Genomic DNA, 16,863 nt, shown 5'->3' with positions numbered 1-16,863 from the left:
ATTTGTGAAAAGGAAAAGAAAAACACCTATTTTATTCCTCATGCAATCTTCTCTTTCCTGTTTCTGATATTCTGAAATCTGTCTTCATATAAAAGACTGAACTTTAATTATAAAACAGCATGGGCTAGATAAGGCTTCCAGCATGTTCTTTACTCCTGTGATTAGGAGTGGGTTTTTTTATGCTTTTCTTCTAATTTAATGTGATTTTAGATTTTTAACAGTGAACAGAAATTAATTTTGTAAACAGAAATATATGCATATTTGTTGAGAGAGAGAGAGGAGAGAGAGAGACTTTTTAAGAAGCAAGGATTCCTCTCACATAGGGGTTCCCCAGGAGACCTGAATGGGGGGAGGGGTACAGGGGGCTGACTCCAAGAAGTCTGTGTTCATGTCACAGCAACTCTGTGAGCAGCCAGTCCCACCCAGTGTTCTTGGATGGGCCAAAAAAAGGTCTAGAGCACTTTTGTGAAAACCAAAATACTAAAGAGCTAGGTGAGGTAGTCAAGGAAACAGAAACAAAGTGAGAGAGGAAGTGGTATGACTCCACACAAAATATGGGACTGGGAAAACACCAATGGGAAGCCAGATGCTGCAGAATTTTTTTTAATTTGAGATAGTGACAATGATGAGTTTAAAGGGTGAGGAAAAAGCCCATCATTCAGAAAGAAGGAACATCCCTGCCCAGGTGCCATGACCTGAATGCACTAAGGGACAGGCACCAAAGAAGGTTCTGGTAGGGTCCGACCCACAGGGGCTTTGGGATCCACCATCATGGAGATGCCCCTCATTTCATGTGAGTTGAGGTTTCTGCTCTCACTCTGCCTTCAGAGATCCTACAAGAGAACTACAGGGTGTCAGGGAACTAAAAGAAAACTAACTAGGGAGAGGAAGAGTTTAAGGTTGCATGCCTGTCTTGGAGGAGGGAAGAGGCTGTTAAGGAGATCTTGAGAGTCTTGCTGCCAGTTTCTGTTTTCTTTAAACCTTCAGGATGTGGAAGGAGGGTGTCAGGACTGCTGGGGGTTACTTTTTTAGGGACATGGGTAGTCCGAACCATCTACCTATAATATGATTTTCCTTTGGAATGGAGTGGAATAAACTTGATACTTTGGGATCAGACAGTTGGGAGATAGGTTTTCTTTCCCTTAATCTCCACACACACACACACATACACACACACGCACACACACACACACACACACACACACACACGTATTTGGGCCGTACAGGATGTTTTGGTCATGTGGGAGCTGGGTAGGATGGAGTCTGGAGCAAAGATAGATCCTTAAATGTGTTCTTCAGGTAGGAGGCAACTTCTGATGATGTCTGGCCCTTCCTATTTGCTTTTGAACTGCTTCATGTACTCCAGGATGTCTGACTTGACTGTGCTGATGGAAGCCCGGTGGAACCAGCGCATGATAGGGACTCCATCAGGCCCCACCAGGAACTTCTCAAAGTTCCAGCGGATGTCATGGACCTTCATGGGCTCCCAGAAGAGTTGGCTTGATGAGCCCAAAAAATCAGAGGTTGGAGGGCAGGAGTTCTGGAGCAGAGATATGGAAACAGCAAGACAGTTTTTCTTCTGCTTCTGTGTGGTCCAGTCTTATCCCTACCCCTAGAAATTCTACTCACCATTATATATCTCAATATATTAACTACTTGACATGCTCCTAACGAACCACAGACATTTCAGTACATCACTACCAGTACAATCAAACAACCAAGAGCTAGAGAGTATGATAGCAAATAGAAAAATTTCCTCCTTTCCCTGTCTCTCCCTCACTCCCATGATTATATCATGGTGCTTCAATGAAAGACTATCTTCTGTTTTCTTTGGTAAGTCATAACATTTCTTTAGCTTCAGTTTCTTTACCTGAAAAAAAGGGGTCCTTCTATTCTGGGCTTATGTGGTTCTAACACTCTGTGACTCTAAAGTTAATTATGACATGACACTCTACATATCTGTTTCTATATTTGCCTCTCTGATTAGATATGAATTCCTTCAGGGAAGAGATTATGCCCTATTAATATTTGTTAACTCATTGTGCAGCACAGTTCTTGCACATAATCAGTGATTTTATAAATGATTGTTGAATGAATGAATCATTACCATTCTGTAGGGAAGGTCAGTCTATGTTAGAGCAATCATATGTTATATGTTTCCTCTACTTGAAGCTAAAGCCTCACAACAGATATTGCCATGATCTGTGAACTGAGCATTTCTTTCCAAGGAGTCCAAACTCAATCGTAGACTTGAGCCCCACACTTTCAGGGCATCTCTACCTACCTGACCAATCCTTGCCAGGTTTATGTTTGCTTACCTTCAGGAAGCTAAAGACCTTCTGTTCTTTTTCTCCATTCACGTCCCCTTTCTCAAAGAGCTGAAAATTGGGAACAAAGCCACCACCTGGACGTACATACCTGCAATGAACCAGAGTGTTCCTGAGAGGACCCAAATTAAGAAAAGGATGGATAATAATGGCCACCACAACTTAACCACAAAAGGAAATTAGAGGTAAAGAAAGAGAGGCCGTAGACAGGGAAGGTGAGGAAAGAGGTCTTTGGGAATCAGGACTTCATGCACAGGCTTTAGGGAACCAATGGAGAATTCCAAGAAAATTGGAAGGCAAAAATTACTCAGCCATAAAAAAGAATGAAATAATGCCAGTTGCAGCAATGGATGGACTTAGAGATTGTCATACTGAGTGAAGTAAGTCAGACAAGTAGTCAGTGAAGTAAGAGAAGGACAAATATCATATGATATCACTTATCTGTGGAATCTAGAAAAAAATTATACAAATGAACTTATTTACAAAACAGAAATAGAGTCACAGTTGTAGAAAGCAATCTCATGGTAACTGGGGGGGGGGGATAAATAGGGGGATTGGGATTGACATATACACACTACTATATATAAAATAGATAAGTAATAAGGAGCTACTGTATAGCACAGGGAACTCTACTCAGTACTCTGTAATGGACTATATAGGAAAAGAATCTAAAAGAGTGGATATATGTATATGTGTAACTGATTCACTTTGCTGTAAGCAGCAACTAACATATTTTAAATCAACTATACTCCAATAAAAATTTTAAAAAAAGAAAATTGGAAGGTTAGGATTCTTGATTCATTTCTATTTCCTGTATCTTCTCCTTTTTCCTGTGCTTCTTTTACATTAGATTTCCCGTAGTCTTACCATTAAAGTACTGAAAGGTAGAGAGAATTATTGAGCACTGCCAGTTGGGCAAGACTGAATTCAAAGCATCATAATGATGTTCTTGAACCCATTAATCTGTCAGTCACCCCAGAAGTCTCCAGAATAAGAAGCCTCTAGGTAGAATGTGGAAGGAAAATCCTGACAGGGTCTTGCAGGGTCCCAAGCAGGCACTTACTTGAGCCCCAAAAGGATCTCTGAGTTTTTTGCTGGTTCTTGTTTTCCAAATTGGTTGCAGGGAAAGCCCAACACAACTACACCAAAAGGCTTCAGCTCCTCCTGTAGTGCATTCAGTTCTGTAAGTAGAGAGTGAACTGCATGGATAACCCGGCCAGCAGCCCTACCTTGAGCAGTAAAAGACCACTGATTTATCCATTTATCACATGAGTAAGCTGAGGACTATGGAGGGAAAGGTTCAAGATTACAGAGATTGAGGAAACAGAGCAAAAAGCTAGAACACAGGTTTCCGGAAGCGCATCCCAGTATCTGCCATTTTTCTTGTGCAATAGCTCCCATAAGTGGCTCCACTTCATCACCCAATAGGAGCCCTCCTTTAAAAGCACAGATTGGTTAGTACTCTGTGTGTGTGTGTTGGCAGGAGGTGGGGTTCTGCTTGATTCTGATTCAGACTTCTGAAGAGAAGTCCATTGCCTTCCTAAGTTGATGGATTGATTGATTGATCAAAAATGTTTTAAGGAAAGGCAAACAGAATGGACATGCTACCCCCTTCCTCCTACTATGCCCCATGATGACACAACCTGACACTCCAGTCACCTTCCCAGGAGCACTCTTTGGTGCTCTAACCTGGGAGTTGCTGAGGGAATCAGTGAGATGCTAAGCCTAGCTCCAGAACATTCTCTACCTTTCTGTCAATTCCAGTGACATAACTGATGCCATTTCCCTGGAACACTCACCGGGATTCTAGGCTACAAACTCCAACTGTTCTTTACCACTGCCAGGAAGCTTTCCAACTCTCTGTCTGGACTTGTACCATTATTTCCAACTTTAGCCATTTTCGGTTCAGATTTACTGATTCCATGACCAGCACCAGCCAGTTTTATTCAGACTCGGCTCTATCTGCTGGCATCTCCCCCAAGGACCTCTTCTTAAAAGAAAGTGCCTTCTTCTTTTTATATATTTATTCAGTTACTATCTCTCTTATCTTTAGCCATCAAGAATATTTCCTTCCTGTTGCGGAAATACCTAGCAAACTTTGGTTCTAGTCCTTTGGCAAGTTCCTTGAACTCTCAATGTCCTCATCTGGAGTAAAATTTGAATGAGATGCTCTTTATAATTCTCATGAACTAGTTTAATAAATTATAGCACAGCAATACAATGGAAAACTATATCCTTTTTTTATTCTTTTTTTGGTCTTGTTTGTTTTTTGGCTGCGTCACATGGAATGTGGGATCTTAATTCCCCATCCAGGGATGGAACCTATGGCCCCTGCAATGGAAGCACAAAGCCCTAACCACTGTACCACCAGGTAATTCCCTGGAAAACTATATCTTAAAATGAATGAGGAAACTCATCATGTGGTGATACGGAATAATGTCAAAGATATTTTATTATGTTAAAAAGCACTGTGCAGAATCATTTGTGTGTGTGTGTGTGTGAGAGAAAGAGAGAGAGGAGAGAGAAAGAGAGAGAGAGAAACTGATTTGCTTGCATATGCATTAAAGATTTATGCAGGGACTTCCCTGGTGGTGCAGTGGTTAAGACTCAGAGCTCCCAGTGTAGGGGGGCTCAGGTTTGATCCCTGGTCAGGGAACTAGATCCCACATGCATGCCGCAACTAAGAGTTCACATGCTGCAACTAAGGAGCCCACGTGTCTCAACTAAGGAGGCTGCTTGCTGCAACTAAGACCTGGCACAACCAAATAAATAAATAAATAATAAAATAAATATTAAAAAGAAAGATTTATGGAAATGTACACCACAAACTGATGACACTGGTTGCCCAAAGGGAAGGGACTGTGGAAGATTTCACTGTAAAGCCCTTTTGTACCTTTTAAATTTTGAATCTTGTGACTGTATTACCTATTCAATAAGTTTAAATTAAAACTGAATTAAATTAAAACAGATTTAAAAGCAGATTTACATTCCGTGGAACTTCTGTTTACACCTCACAACTTTTTAAGCTTACCATATTTTTCAAGCTTAACTTTTTGAAGGGAGGAGAATCTCCACTTGCTAAATGATACTAAACTGTTGTTTAGGCTCTTATAATTAGATCCTGAGATTTTTATAAAAATTTTAAAAAGTAGTCTTTAGCTTTTCAGGTTTTCCCTAGAGTTGATTGTACATAAAAATAATAAATATAATGTGACTCCCAAATTCTTTTAAATGTCTTGATCTTTTCAAAATCTGTAATTTGAGAGTATCTTTTTATGCACAATTTCAACATTAAATTGAAAAGGTCTTTAGCTTCTTTTGGTAAATGTGAATCATTTGGTTTTTGTTGTGCTTTGGTGGAGGGGGTATTTTAATATAATTTTTGCCTGAATCAAGCAGTCCCCACTGTCTTAGTCCATTCAGGCTGCTAAACAAAATATCAGACTGGGTGCCTTGTAAATAAATAAATGAGAAATTTATTTCTCGCAGTTCTGGAACTCGGAAGTCCAAGATCATGGTGCCAGTATGGTAGGGTTCTGAACAAGACCCTCCTCTAGGTTGCAGACTGCCAACTTCTTCCTGTGTCCTCACATGGTGGAAGGAACTGGGGAGCCCTGTAGGGTATCTTTTGTAAGAGCATTAATCCCACTCGTGACGGTTTTACCCTCATGACTTAAGCACCTCCCAAAGGCCCCACTTCCTATTGCCATCACATTGGGCTTTAGTTTCAATATATGAATTGTGGCGGGACACGAATATTCAAACCGTAGCACCCGCTGAATGTTAATTTTCAAATATCAAAATTTGGTGAACCGGGACTTCCCTGGTAGTCTGGTGGGTAAGACGCTGTGCTCCCATTGCAGGGGGCCCCGCGTTCGATCCCTGGTCTGGTTAACAGATCCCGCAAGCATGCCACAACTAAGGAGCCCACCTGCCGCAACTAAGGGTCCGAATGCTGCAACGAAGATCCCACGTGCCGCAACTAAGACCTGGCGCAGTCAAAATAAATAAATTAATTTTAAAAAAATTTGGTGAACCATATATCTTAGAAGTGAGATTGCAATATGCCTAAATTTAAGTGGTGTTTAAAAAGGAGAAAATTGTTGGATTTCTTATTATTGGAGTGCCATTAAGACAAATTAATAGGACTTTATATTTTTGATCAGTTGACTAGATACTGATGTCAATATGTGAAAAAATTTCTTAAAATTCGTTCATGTATTTTTTGATCCATTTTTTGGTGGCACTGGTATAATTAATCTTTCGAATTTATCTTGAACTTTTAAAAAAAGCTGAAAATAAAGTTCTTGGCATGTCAAAAACTCCATCTATCTCTAGTATAATCCATCTAAAACTTTAACCTTTTCTGGATCAGCAGGAATTCCAAACTCGTCCCCATGAGTGCACAAAGAAAATGGAAAATCCACCTCAGCCACCAAAGGTTGAGCCAAGTTTGGAGAGATGAAGCATTTTCCCAAATAGCTCTCACTCCAGTTAAATACTATGTAGATAGTAAACTACATTTCCACTTCTCTGCCATTTGGAGGTGCCTGCGGAACCCAAGGGTGTTTTCCAAAAGATCAAAGATCAATCCTCTTTCCTGTTACCAGAAGTCACCAGTGAGAAAGATAAAATCAGCCCCTGAAAGCTAGATTCTCGCCTGGGAGTCACAGCTAGGGTTTGGTGTTCTCCTGTTGAACATAAACAGTTTCACAGAAGACCAATATCATACAAGTGACCATGATGAATCAAGACAAAAACAAGGACCACTCCATAATCATGTTTCTTTTTTTTTGGCTGCGTTGGGTTTTCGTTGCTACGCACAGGCTTTCTCTAGTTGTGGCGAGCGGAGGCTACTCTTCGTTGTGGTGTGAGGGCTTCTCCTTGTGGTGGCTTCTCTTGTTGCAGAGCACGGGATCTAGGCACGTGGGCTCCATAGTCGTGGCTCACGGGCTCTAGAGCGCAGGCTCAGTAGTTGTGGCGCACGGGCTTAGTTGCTCCACAGCATGTGGGATCTTCCCGGACCAGGGCTCGAACCCGTCCCCTGAATTAGCAGGCAGATCCTTAGCCACTGCGCCACCAGGGAAACCCCTTAATCATGTTTTAACCACACAAAACATGAACATTATCCAGATCACAAAAATGACCAAGCATCATCCTATTCTTACCAATCTAAGTGATTGCTGTTTCTTTACCCTTGCTTTATTCCTCCTACTCTGTAGATATGATTTATTAAGATACCCAGTCACTTACCTGTGCCCATTTCCTGACAGCATCCAATCCAGAGCAAAGCTTCAATTCCTTGAACCCTTCCCCAAATCACCTAACACAAGCCGAGATCCTCAAGTCCGTTCTAACATCTTCTTACTAAGAGCCCCATGGTTGCCTACAGTATATGTTTTCCCTCAGAACATGGAGCAATAAACTCAACTACAGATATGTTCCTGGTGGTCTTTGACTAAATCTTTGGGAGAATCTTCGTTCTCAAATCTGGAGGTAATTCTCCTGGCATTCTAAGGAGCAGAGAGCAGTGGCAGGATTTAGGGGAATAGTCACATGATCACCTATCTCCCCCCCCCCATCCCCCTGCTTCCTCCTAATAACAAAGTAGCAAAACCTTCTGGAATTAGAATATGGTCATCTGACAAAGCTAGTTCCAAGAGAGGTGAAACATGAGTTCTTACCAGGATACTGAGCTGCCAAGCCTCAATAGGTGGCCACATTGACAAAGAGGACATGCTTGCCCGCATACTGCTTGAACTGGATATACTCCTCGCCATTGAGGGCGAGGGCTCCATACTCATAGATGGTGCCTGTCACCCCCTTATAGCAATCCACCTGGAATGTGACAAAAATAACCATAATGATGCGATGATAAGACAAACGATAATCCCCAATATCTGTGGACTTTTTTTAAACTCTAAGAACTGAAGAGAATTTTCCAAGTGATATTTTTAGTTATGGCTAATGCCACAGTTAGAACTTATATCTTCTAGCTTACAATCTTTTTTTTTTTTTTTAACGGTGCGACAAGCACTTTATAAGCCTCTTCCCATTCCTGGAATATTAACACAATTTACCTCCATGCTCCGCTCTACAATTTACCTGCACTCTCCTCCACATCCTAACACCGCCTTCCAGTCATCCCACCCCTTCTCAAATATTCTTAACAGATTTTGGCAGAGTTTCTCATAACAGAAATATGTTTTACATAAATTTCTCATCTATATATTCTTACATAGTAATTTCCTTCCCCCAGAGCCCAGCAAATAACTTGTTCCTGCTCTGGATCCCACTGAAGGCACTTTCCAGAGTTTTGTTGGTGGGGGCTCACTGGTACCTACAGAATTCATCCTCGACACCCCTTTCTTCTTATCTCTATGTGAAACAGGAAGCAAAGGGAAGAGACTTCCTACCCAGAAGCATGCCAAGGGAAAGAGCGGACAGGACCTGGAGCAAAAAGCTAAAATACTGTTATCTGAGGAGAGGGACTCCTGGAGATGTGGAGAAAAGGCATAGAATTTTAGAGTAATTTAAGTGAGTTTCAATTACTCTAAAATTCTATGTACATAGATGTCTGCCCCATGCAGTGAAGGAATTGCTTGTGGGTGAGCTCCTGTGGGGAGAGTGGGGCAGAAAACTCTTTTATCATTTTCTAAGCCTGTTAGTTCTGTCACTAGGATACCAGGCATAGCTCCCCCTTCATTATCCTTGGAGAGAAGGAGGCTGACGCAGGGCAGGCACGTTCCCTGTGTTCCATACTTCCATACACATCTGTGCACAAACATTAATCCAAATATTTGAGAGTATTAGCCTAAGAAAGCCACCATGAAAGGGTTGTCATCTATGTGCCTGCATTCTCTTTTGCATTCATGCTACCTCAGCTCTCTGATGAAGAGTTTCTAGCATTTGCCTTTCTTTCTAGTACAATTTTTTTAAAAAAGTGGAAATCACCCTGTGAGCTGTCATTTGTGTGCCTCCATTTTCCTTGTCTTCATGTTGCCTTAGCTCTGGGCTCAACAGCTTCCAGCTGTCTGTCTCACACATGGATATCAACCTGTGATCCAAGCTTGTTTCCAGGATGTCACATCACCTCCCCTGAAATTAAAATTGGCCAGCAACTCTCTGGGCCTTTTGTGTTTTATTATTCCCTGACAAAAAAGAAAAGAAAAAAAACCCTCTCCCAACCCTAAAACTCCTTAGGGCACATTTCAGCACCAGCTTCTTTTCCACCTGGCCCGGGGTTTCACCCTCCCCAGGAGCAACCAGTTCAGCTTCCCTCTAATCCAGTTGCTACTTCATGTCCTCTTTCCCGGACCCGCAATGGTGCCTGAGGTTCCAGACCAGAGTGGAGGGGACGGGCTCTGGGGTATCAGGCGGCCACCAGGGGAAGTGGCAAAGCGGAACGCAGCGAGAGCAGCCTGCGTCCTTCGCCCACTTTCGGCCCAGTGACCCACCAGGCTCAGGGGAGACGATCCACGTAAAGAGAGTTTAGAAGAGGCTCTGCCTCACAGGACAGCAGTGGCAGTGGCAGATGTCAGTTTGGAAGGGCTGAGAAGACGGATCTCGTCCTTCGTAGAGGGGGAGAAGGGAGAACTCCTTGCATCCTTGGCGGCCAATTTAGTCATCACGTGCTGAAATCCGCCTGGGTTCCCTGCGGGGCACTCACCTTCATCTGTTGCTGTTTCGGGGTCGGCTGAGCGAAGCCGACCAGGAACAGTGAGAAAAGACAGCAGGCCCAGAACTGCGGGATCATGGCTCGGACTAGGAGTTCTAGGCGAGCCTCAGGTCCCCAGGGATCTCGGCTCCTTTTGAGACCCTGGCACAGACCAGTTTGAAGATGCGCTCTCCAATCGCAGAGCAGCATTAGCACACGGGCAACCCCCCCCCCTTCCCCGCCACCCCGCTCTCCCTCCCCTTTCTTCTTCTTCCCTCTCCCCAACCTCCCCCTCCCCCTCCCCCTCACTCCTCCGCCCACTCCCGCAAGCCCTGAAGGCTCAGCGCACCCAGTGCCTCCGGGTCAGGCCACCCGCTGGTGTTCTGGCGCCCGTGCTCTGGCAGGTGGAGGCGGAGGCTTCCCTCTTTGGAACTTGAAGTACTGTCTCTACCTTCTCCAGGCAGTTCCTAGGTGCTGGCTCTGCATCCAGGAAGTAAAGCCACCACCACTGAATCAGAATCTTCTTTTTAAAATTAAGATCCTCATGTAATTTACACGCAAGCTGAAGTTTGAGAAGCATTGTCCCAGATAACTATTAATCCTTTGTACTGTCCCCTCAGACTTTCATCAGTTAGTCAACAGCACACTGTATTTTCTAATTATGAAGTCCAGATGTGGGGACCTGCATGTCTCAGACCCTTTGCCCTGAGATCTGTCCCCTGGGGAAGGGCTTGTTAATGCAGGAGTAACACAGATGATGGATACACATTCACAAGGGGAAGTTATCCAGGAGAAAGATCTAAACTGTGCATTAGGGAACTGCCTTGGGCTCGACTGAGCTTCATTCTCTGTAAATTATTGTAATCATCTCTACCCCACTTACTCCATAAAACTATTTACTGTGAGGTCCTAATAAGGTAACAATCTGAAAGTTGTTGCAAAGTATTTGAATCGGTGAAGAGTCAGAGTTGTTTCTCCCACCCCTCCTCCCTCCCATCTGCTCCCTTCCGGCTTTTCACTGCCAGCTCAGCTTTGCTAAACTCCCTTGTTTATTGAAGTGATAACGTCTTCCTTTTCAGTTCTAAGCCCCTTGACATCCAGTCCCCTCCATCTGCCCTGCCTCTTCCAGGTTTGCACAAAAGCCTTTCTCTGCTCCTGAAACTTAAGTCTGGATGGGGTTGAATTCTCATGAACTCTGTTGGAAGATAAGCTTTCTGTTATCTCAGATTTCTTCTCAAAGGCCTATAATCTATGGCCTGATGGCTGATACCTGATCCAGCCAAGCAGGTCCTCGAGGCATTTAGAGCAGTCATGCAGAAGCCGTCCCTCTTTTGGCACAGACCTACACACATTCCCAAGCTCCTTGGCCTCTCGCCATTCTCATTTTTAAAAATGGCTGAACCTTAGACTGTGAAGCTATAGCGACCATTGAGTTCAATACCCATGATAAGGGTATTGACTAGCTCCTTATCTCAGAAAAAGCTAATGTCTCTGTACCTTAGTTTTCTTACCTGTAAAATCAGGGTAATAATAGTGTCTACCTCCTAGGGCTGCTTTGAGGATGGAAAAGAACTCAGCCCAGGGCCTGAAACATGTAAGCAACTGGAAGTCTACTTATCATCCACATGTTCATCTTTATGCATCAGAAAACTGAAGCCCACAGAGAGAAGGGACATCTCAAAGGTCACAGGTTAGTAATGGTGAAATGAAAGCAAATTCCTGATTCTAACCATAGAAACCTTGCTCTGGTTCCACATGGATCATCAGTTGTTGTGACTAAATCTTCTTTGTCTGAAGCGATTTACTTTTGCTCATCTTGCAATAACTAGCCCTTGAGTGGTGAGGAGACACTTCTGAATAGACCTTATCAGTAAGTCAAATAGTCTAAAACCCCAACTTCCCATGTTTCTATTCCAATATCCCTAAGTTTTTGAGCACCTTGGGTCCTGGCCTCCAGTGATGAGAAGTGAAGGTACAGAGCACACACTGAGCAAGAGGAAAGGGGCAGACATCTCATGTCCCTGATCCCCCTGAAGGTATTTCAGGGCTACAATTTCCCTTCACGCCTCCTCCAGAGCCATAGTTCACATCCCTATTAGCTCCTTCCAGGAGCTTTGCTTTCATCCCTTAGTTTGTCTCTTCACTTCCGTTGAAGCCCAGGGCAGGCCACCCCAAAATATGCCTTAATGGCAGACTTTCCTGGTGGTGCAGTGGTTAAGAATCCACCTGCCAATGCAGGGCAGATGGGTTCGAGCCCTGGTCAGGGACGATCCCACATGCCGCAGAGCAACAAAACCCCTGCGCCACAACTGCTGAGCCTGCGCTCTAGGGCCCGCGAGCTACAACTACTGAGCCCACATGCCACAACTACTGAAGCCCGGGCGCCTAGAGCCCGTGCTCTGCAATGAGAGAAGCCACCACAATGAGAAGGCTGCGCTCCGCAATGAAGAGTAGCCCCTGCTCTCCGCGACCAGAGAAAGCCCACACGCAGCAACGAAGACCCAAAGCAGCCAAAAATAAATAAATACATTGCTGTTGTTTAAAATATATATATTTATATGCCTTAATGGCATGTTGATTATTTTGAATTAGTTACTTAAGAAATGATTGATGCAAGAGAGACACTTTGACCCTCCTCTCTGTCTCCCTGAAAGCAGGAAATAAATCTCCCATGTGAAAGGTACATTACCTGCCTCTCGAGGCATCAGGACACGCTTATCATCAGAGATAGGGAATTCCAGCAGAGAAGCCTGTATAAACAAACCTTGTTACTTCTTTAATTTACTACCCCAAGCCCAAACTCTGTTTAGATTTTTCACTAATTAAGCACCCAAAGCCTAAGTTTCTTTGTCTTGTCAAGTCCTCACATATTTATTGGTCTTTGTCTAAAAAGTATAAAAGCTGCCTGCTTTGACCACTTTTGGGGACCCATTTCTATAAGACCTCCATGCACACAAATTAAAATTTGTTTCTTTTTCTCCTGTTAATCTGTCTTGTGTTGATTTTATTATTAGTCCAGCCACAATAACTCAAGAGGGATAGGGGGAAATTTCCTCCTTCCCATACTTCCCAGATCTTCTCCAGTCTCTCTTCCTCCACACTTTGCTTCTATTCTATTACTTTTCTAAAGGTCAGTCTCGTTGACATCGCTCATATTAAAAATACTTTGATTCCTCCCTAATTCTTACACTTTCAATTTGAAATTCTCCCATGGGGCACTCATCCTTCCTGATTTGACATTAGTTAAATTTTCAGGTGTACCCTTCCCTCCATAAATGTTATGTTTCTGGCAGATTGAACTGTTTTCATCACTCAAAATCCATCTATCTAGGTATTGGTTCTTGACATTTTAGGTAAAATCTGGGCCAGTACTTTGGGATCATTCCTGAAAGATTTTTTGACACATTAATTGCATGTTTTTATTCAAAATGATGGGACACAATTATCAAACAAGACCTCAGAGGTAACTCTCTGAGGCCTGAGTCACAAATCAGGGTTCTAGTGAGCTTGATGAGGCCTTGAACTGGACTCAAGGTCAGTCTTGCTGCCTTTCTCAAATAGCCTAGGGCTAGGGCAGAGGAGGATGGGAGACTCATATCAATTTGTCTCAATCACTATTTCTTTGACCCAATCAGGATGAAGCAGTTTAGATGACATAGACAGGATTCCTAAGAAGAGAAATAATTTGTACAAGGTCACAGGATGTTATGGGCTGAGTTATATTCCCCCCCAAAAGATATATTGAAATCCTAACCTGCAGGACCTCAGAATGTGACTTTATTTGAAAGTAGGATCTTTGCCAATGTAATTAGTTAAGATGACATCATAACTGGAGTAGGATGGACACCTAATCCAATATGACTGATATCCTCAAAACAGATGGCCTTGTAAAGGACGTAAAGAGATTGGAGTTGTACTGCCACAAGCCAGGGGATGTTTGGGCTTACCAGACTCCCAACTCTTCTCAGTTTAAGGGCTCAGTTTCACAAGATTGCCCCCACTTCAGGGACCAGTTGTAAATCCCAGTATGGGGGCACCCATCTACTAATTGATTAACTATAAATTGGGGGTTCCCACGACCTTCTCTTCACTTTTGATAATTTACTAGAATGACTCACAGAATTTGGGAAATCACTTTACTTACATTTACTGGTATATTATAAAGGATGTAACTCAGAGACAGCCAAATGGAAGAAATGCAAGGCAAGGTATGGGGGGGTGTGTGGATATGGAGTTTCCATGCCCTTTCCAGGTATGTTACCTTCCCAATGCTTCCAGTGTTTATCAACCAGGAAGCTCTCAAACCCTGTCATTTAGAGTTTTTTTATGGAGGTTTCCTTACAAAGGCATGATTGATGAAATTGGTGACCACTGGTGATTGAATTCAATCTCCAGGCCTTCTCCATTCCCTGGAGAGAGGGCGGGGCTGGAAGTTCCAATTCTCTGATTATGACTTGGTCTTCCTGACTAGCAGCTTGCATCCTGAAGTTATGCAGGAGCCCCCAGCCACCAGTCTTCTCATTAGCACGCATCCCACTCAGGAGATTTCAACAGCTTTAAGAAGCTCTGTGCCAGGAAGTGGGGACAAAGAGAAAATATTTAACTTTTGTTCTACCACAAGGGTCAGACACCAAGTCCTAGGGTCCATTCGGTAAGAGTCTGCCTACCTTAAGCTATGGTCTGAACAGCATAAACAGCTTGTCCTTACCTCTTGGTAAGGACAAACTAGAAAACACCAATCCACCCGACAAGCGTATGCAAGGAAATTAGGGTTCTCCAGAAAAACAGAACCCATAAGAGAGAGATAGATAAGGAGATAGAGCTATCTCTACTGGTTCTTGTTTCTAGAGATAAATAGTTACTAGATCTATCTATCTATCTATCTCTCTATCTAAAAAGATTTATTATAGGGAACTGGCTCACATGTTATAGGCTGAGAAGCCCCAAGTCAGGAAGCTGCAGTCAACAAGCTGGAGACCCAGGATAGTCAATGGTAGGCTGAGTCTCAAGGCTTGAGAGAACCAGGAGAGCTGATGATATAAGTTCCGCTCTGAGTCTGAATCCAAAGACAGAAGACCAATTCAAAGACAGGCAGAAAGAGAGAGATTTCTTGCTTGCTCAGCCTTTTATTCTATTAAACCTTCAGTGGATTGGATGAGGCCCACCCTCATTGTGGAGAGCAATCTGCATTATGCAGTCTATCAGTTTAAATGTTACTCTCTTTCAGAAACACCCTCACAGACACACTCAGAAATAACTTTAACCAAATATATGGGCAGCGCATGGTCCAATCAAATTGACACATAAAATTAACCATCACAGTAAATGCATTACTAAGATTGACCATGTAAACATCTTTCTCTTTATATATTTAGATAGGTAATATCTATTTATGTTTAAATATACCAGTGATATAACATATAATTATATAATGTGTAAAAAATTAATAAACAGAAACCTCAGTTGAATAGAGTTAGGAGACCAGAAGGGGGAGCTCTCACAGTCTGTGACCATAGCAGAGCCCAACAGGAAGAAGAAAAACTTCTTTTCTGGCAATTGAACTCAGCCAATGAAAAGCCATGGATTCTTTGTTTACTGTAGCCCTCCCAACTTCCTTTTCCTCTCTGTAAAAGCGGTCTCTTTCCTTGCCTGTGGGGACTGGCATGTGGCTCACCACGGTTGCAGACCCTGAAATGCAATTCTCTGCTCATCCTGAATAAACTCATCTTTGCTGGAGAAATATCTGGCAGCCTATTTGTTTCAGACCAACAACTCATATTTTAAACTCACAGCAAACTAAGAATACAAGAGACCTTTTCAACCTGATAAAGAGTATCTAACACAAGTCTACAGCAAATATCATACTTAATGGTGAAATATTTAATCATTACCCCTTGAAATAATATTCAAGGAAAGAATGTCTCTACTACTACTTCAATTCAATTCAGTGTTGTATTGGCAAACCTGGCCAGTGAATTGAAGGCAAAAAAGGGAAATTTAATGTACAAAGATTAGAAACAAATGAAACTACCATTAGCATACCTTATGAACATATAATTTAAAAAGAAACTAGCAATAAATTATTATAATTATGTGGATTTAACAAAGTTGCTAGATAAAAGAATCAATACAAATTTTATTATATTTATATATTTTCAGAAACCTTTAAAAAATTAAACTTAATTTTTAAATTACATAAAATAATCAAATACCTAGCAGTAAACTCAGCAAAAGATGACTAGATCTTTATGATGAGAAATATGTCTTAACTGGCACAGTTTTGAAGAGCTCTAAATTAATTCTGAGGTATATTATCTTAATGGATTAGAAGAGTAAACACTGTAAAAATGTCAATTCTACCTAAACTATTCTATAGATTCAATACAATCTCAACCAAAATCCTAACAGACATTCCTGAGGAATTTGGAAAAGATGCTTAAGAAACTTAAGTGTAAGTGCAAATGGACAAAAATAGTCAAGACGCTTTTGAAGAGGGTGGGAGAACTTGCTTCATAAAATATCAAAATTCATTTTTAAAACTATATGTTAAAATCTACCTTAAACATGCTTAGCATTTCATAAATATTAAGTTCTCTTTAAATATTTGGCTTTAGGCTATTATAAACATGCCAATTCAGATTCAAGACTAAGTTATCTCAGATAATCAGTCACCAATATCAAATTAGTAAGGTCAAACAAAAAGATTAGCTAAATGAACTGACCTTCATAGTCTGATGGGTATATATCCATTTCCTCCTGTGTAAATGTTTCTACTTCTAAAAGATCATCATCAATATCTACAAATTCTTTTTCACTATCATCAGTAACAGAAATAATTTCATCATTGGTTCCTTTTATTTCGGGATTTTTTACTTCAGT

General features: G+C 42.0%; 1 protein-coding gene across 1 annotated transcript; it reads right to left on the bottom strand.

The window, feature by feature from the left end:
• Positions 1-587: 587 nt before the first annotated feature.
• On the bottom strand, positions 588-10,166 carry GPX6 (glutathione peroxidase 6). Its single transcript, XM_082347035.1, has 5 exons — positions 9,997-10,166; positions 8,012-8,165; positions 3,391-3,508; positions 2,319-2,418; positions 588-1,540 (listed from the first exon to the last, which is right to left on the bottom strand). Exons 1-5 carry the CDS (start codon positions 10,081-10,083, stop codon positions 1,334-1,336), a joined length of 666 nt encoding a protein of 221 aa, XP_082203161.1. The 5' UTR covers positions 10,084-10,166; the 3' UTR covers positions 588-1,333.
• Positions 10,167-16,863: the final 6,697 nt, after the last annotated feature.

Source organism: Balaenoptera borealis, assembly GCF_965194805.1.
Source record: "Balaenoptera borealis genome assembly, chromosome: 12".
Taxonomy (NCBI): domain Eukaryota; kingdom Metazoa; phylum Chordata; class Mammalia; order Artiodactyla; family Balaenopteridae; genus Balaenoptera; species Balaenoptera borealis.
This window is presented reverse-complemented; position numbering and strand designations above follow the sequence as displayed.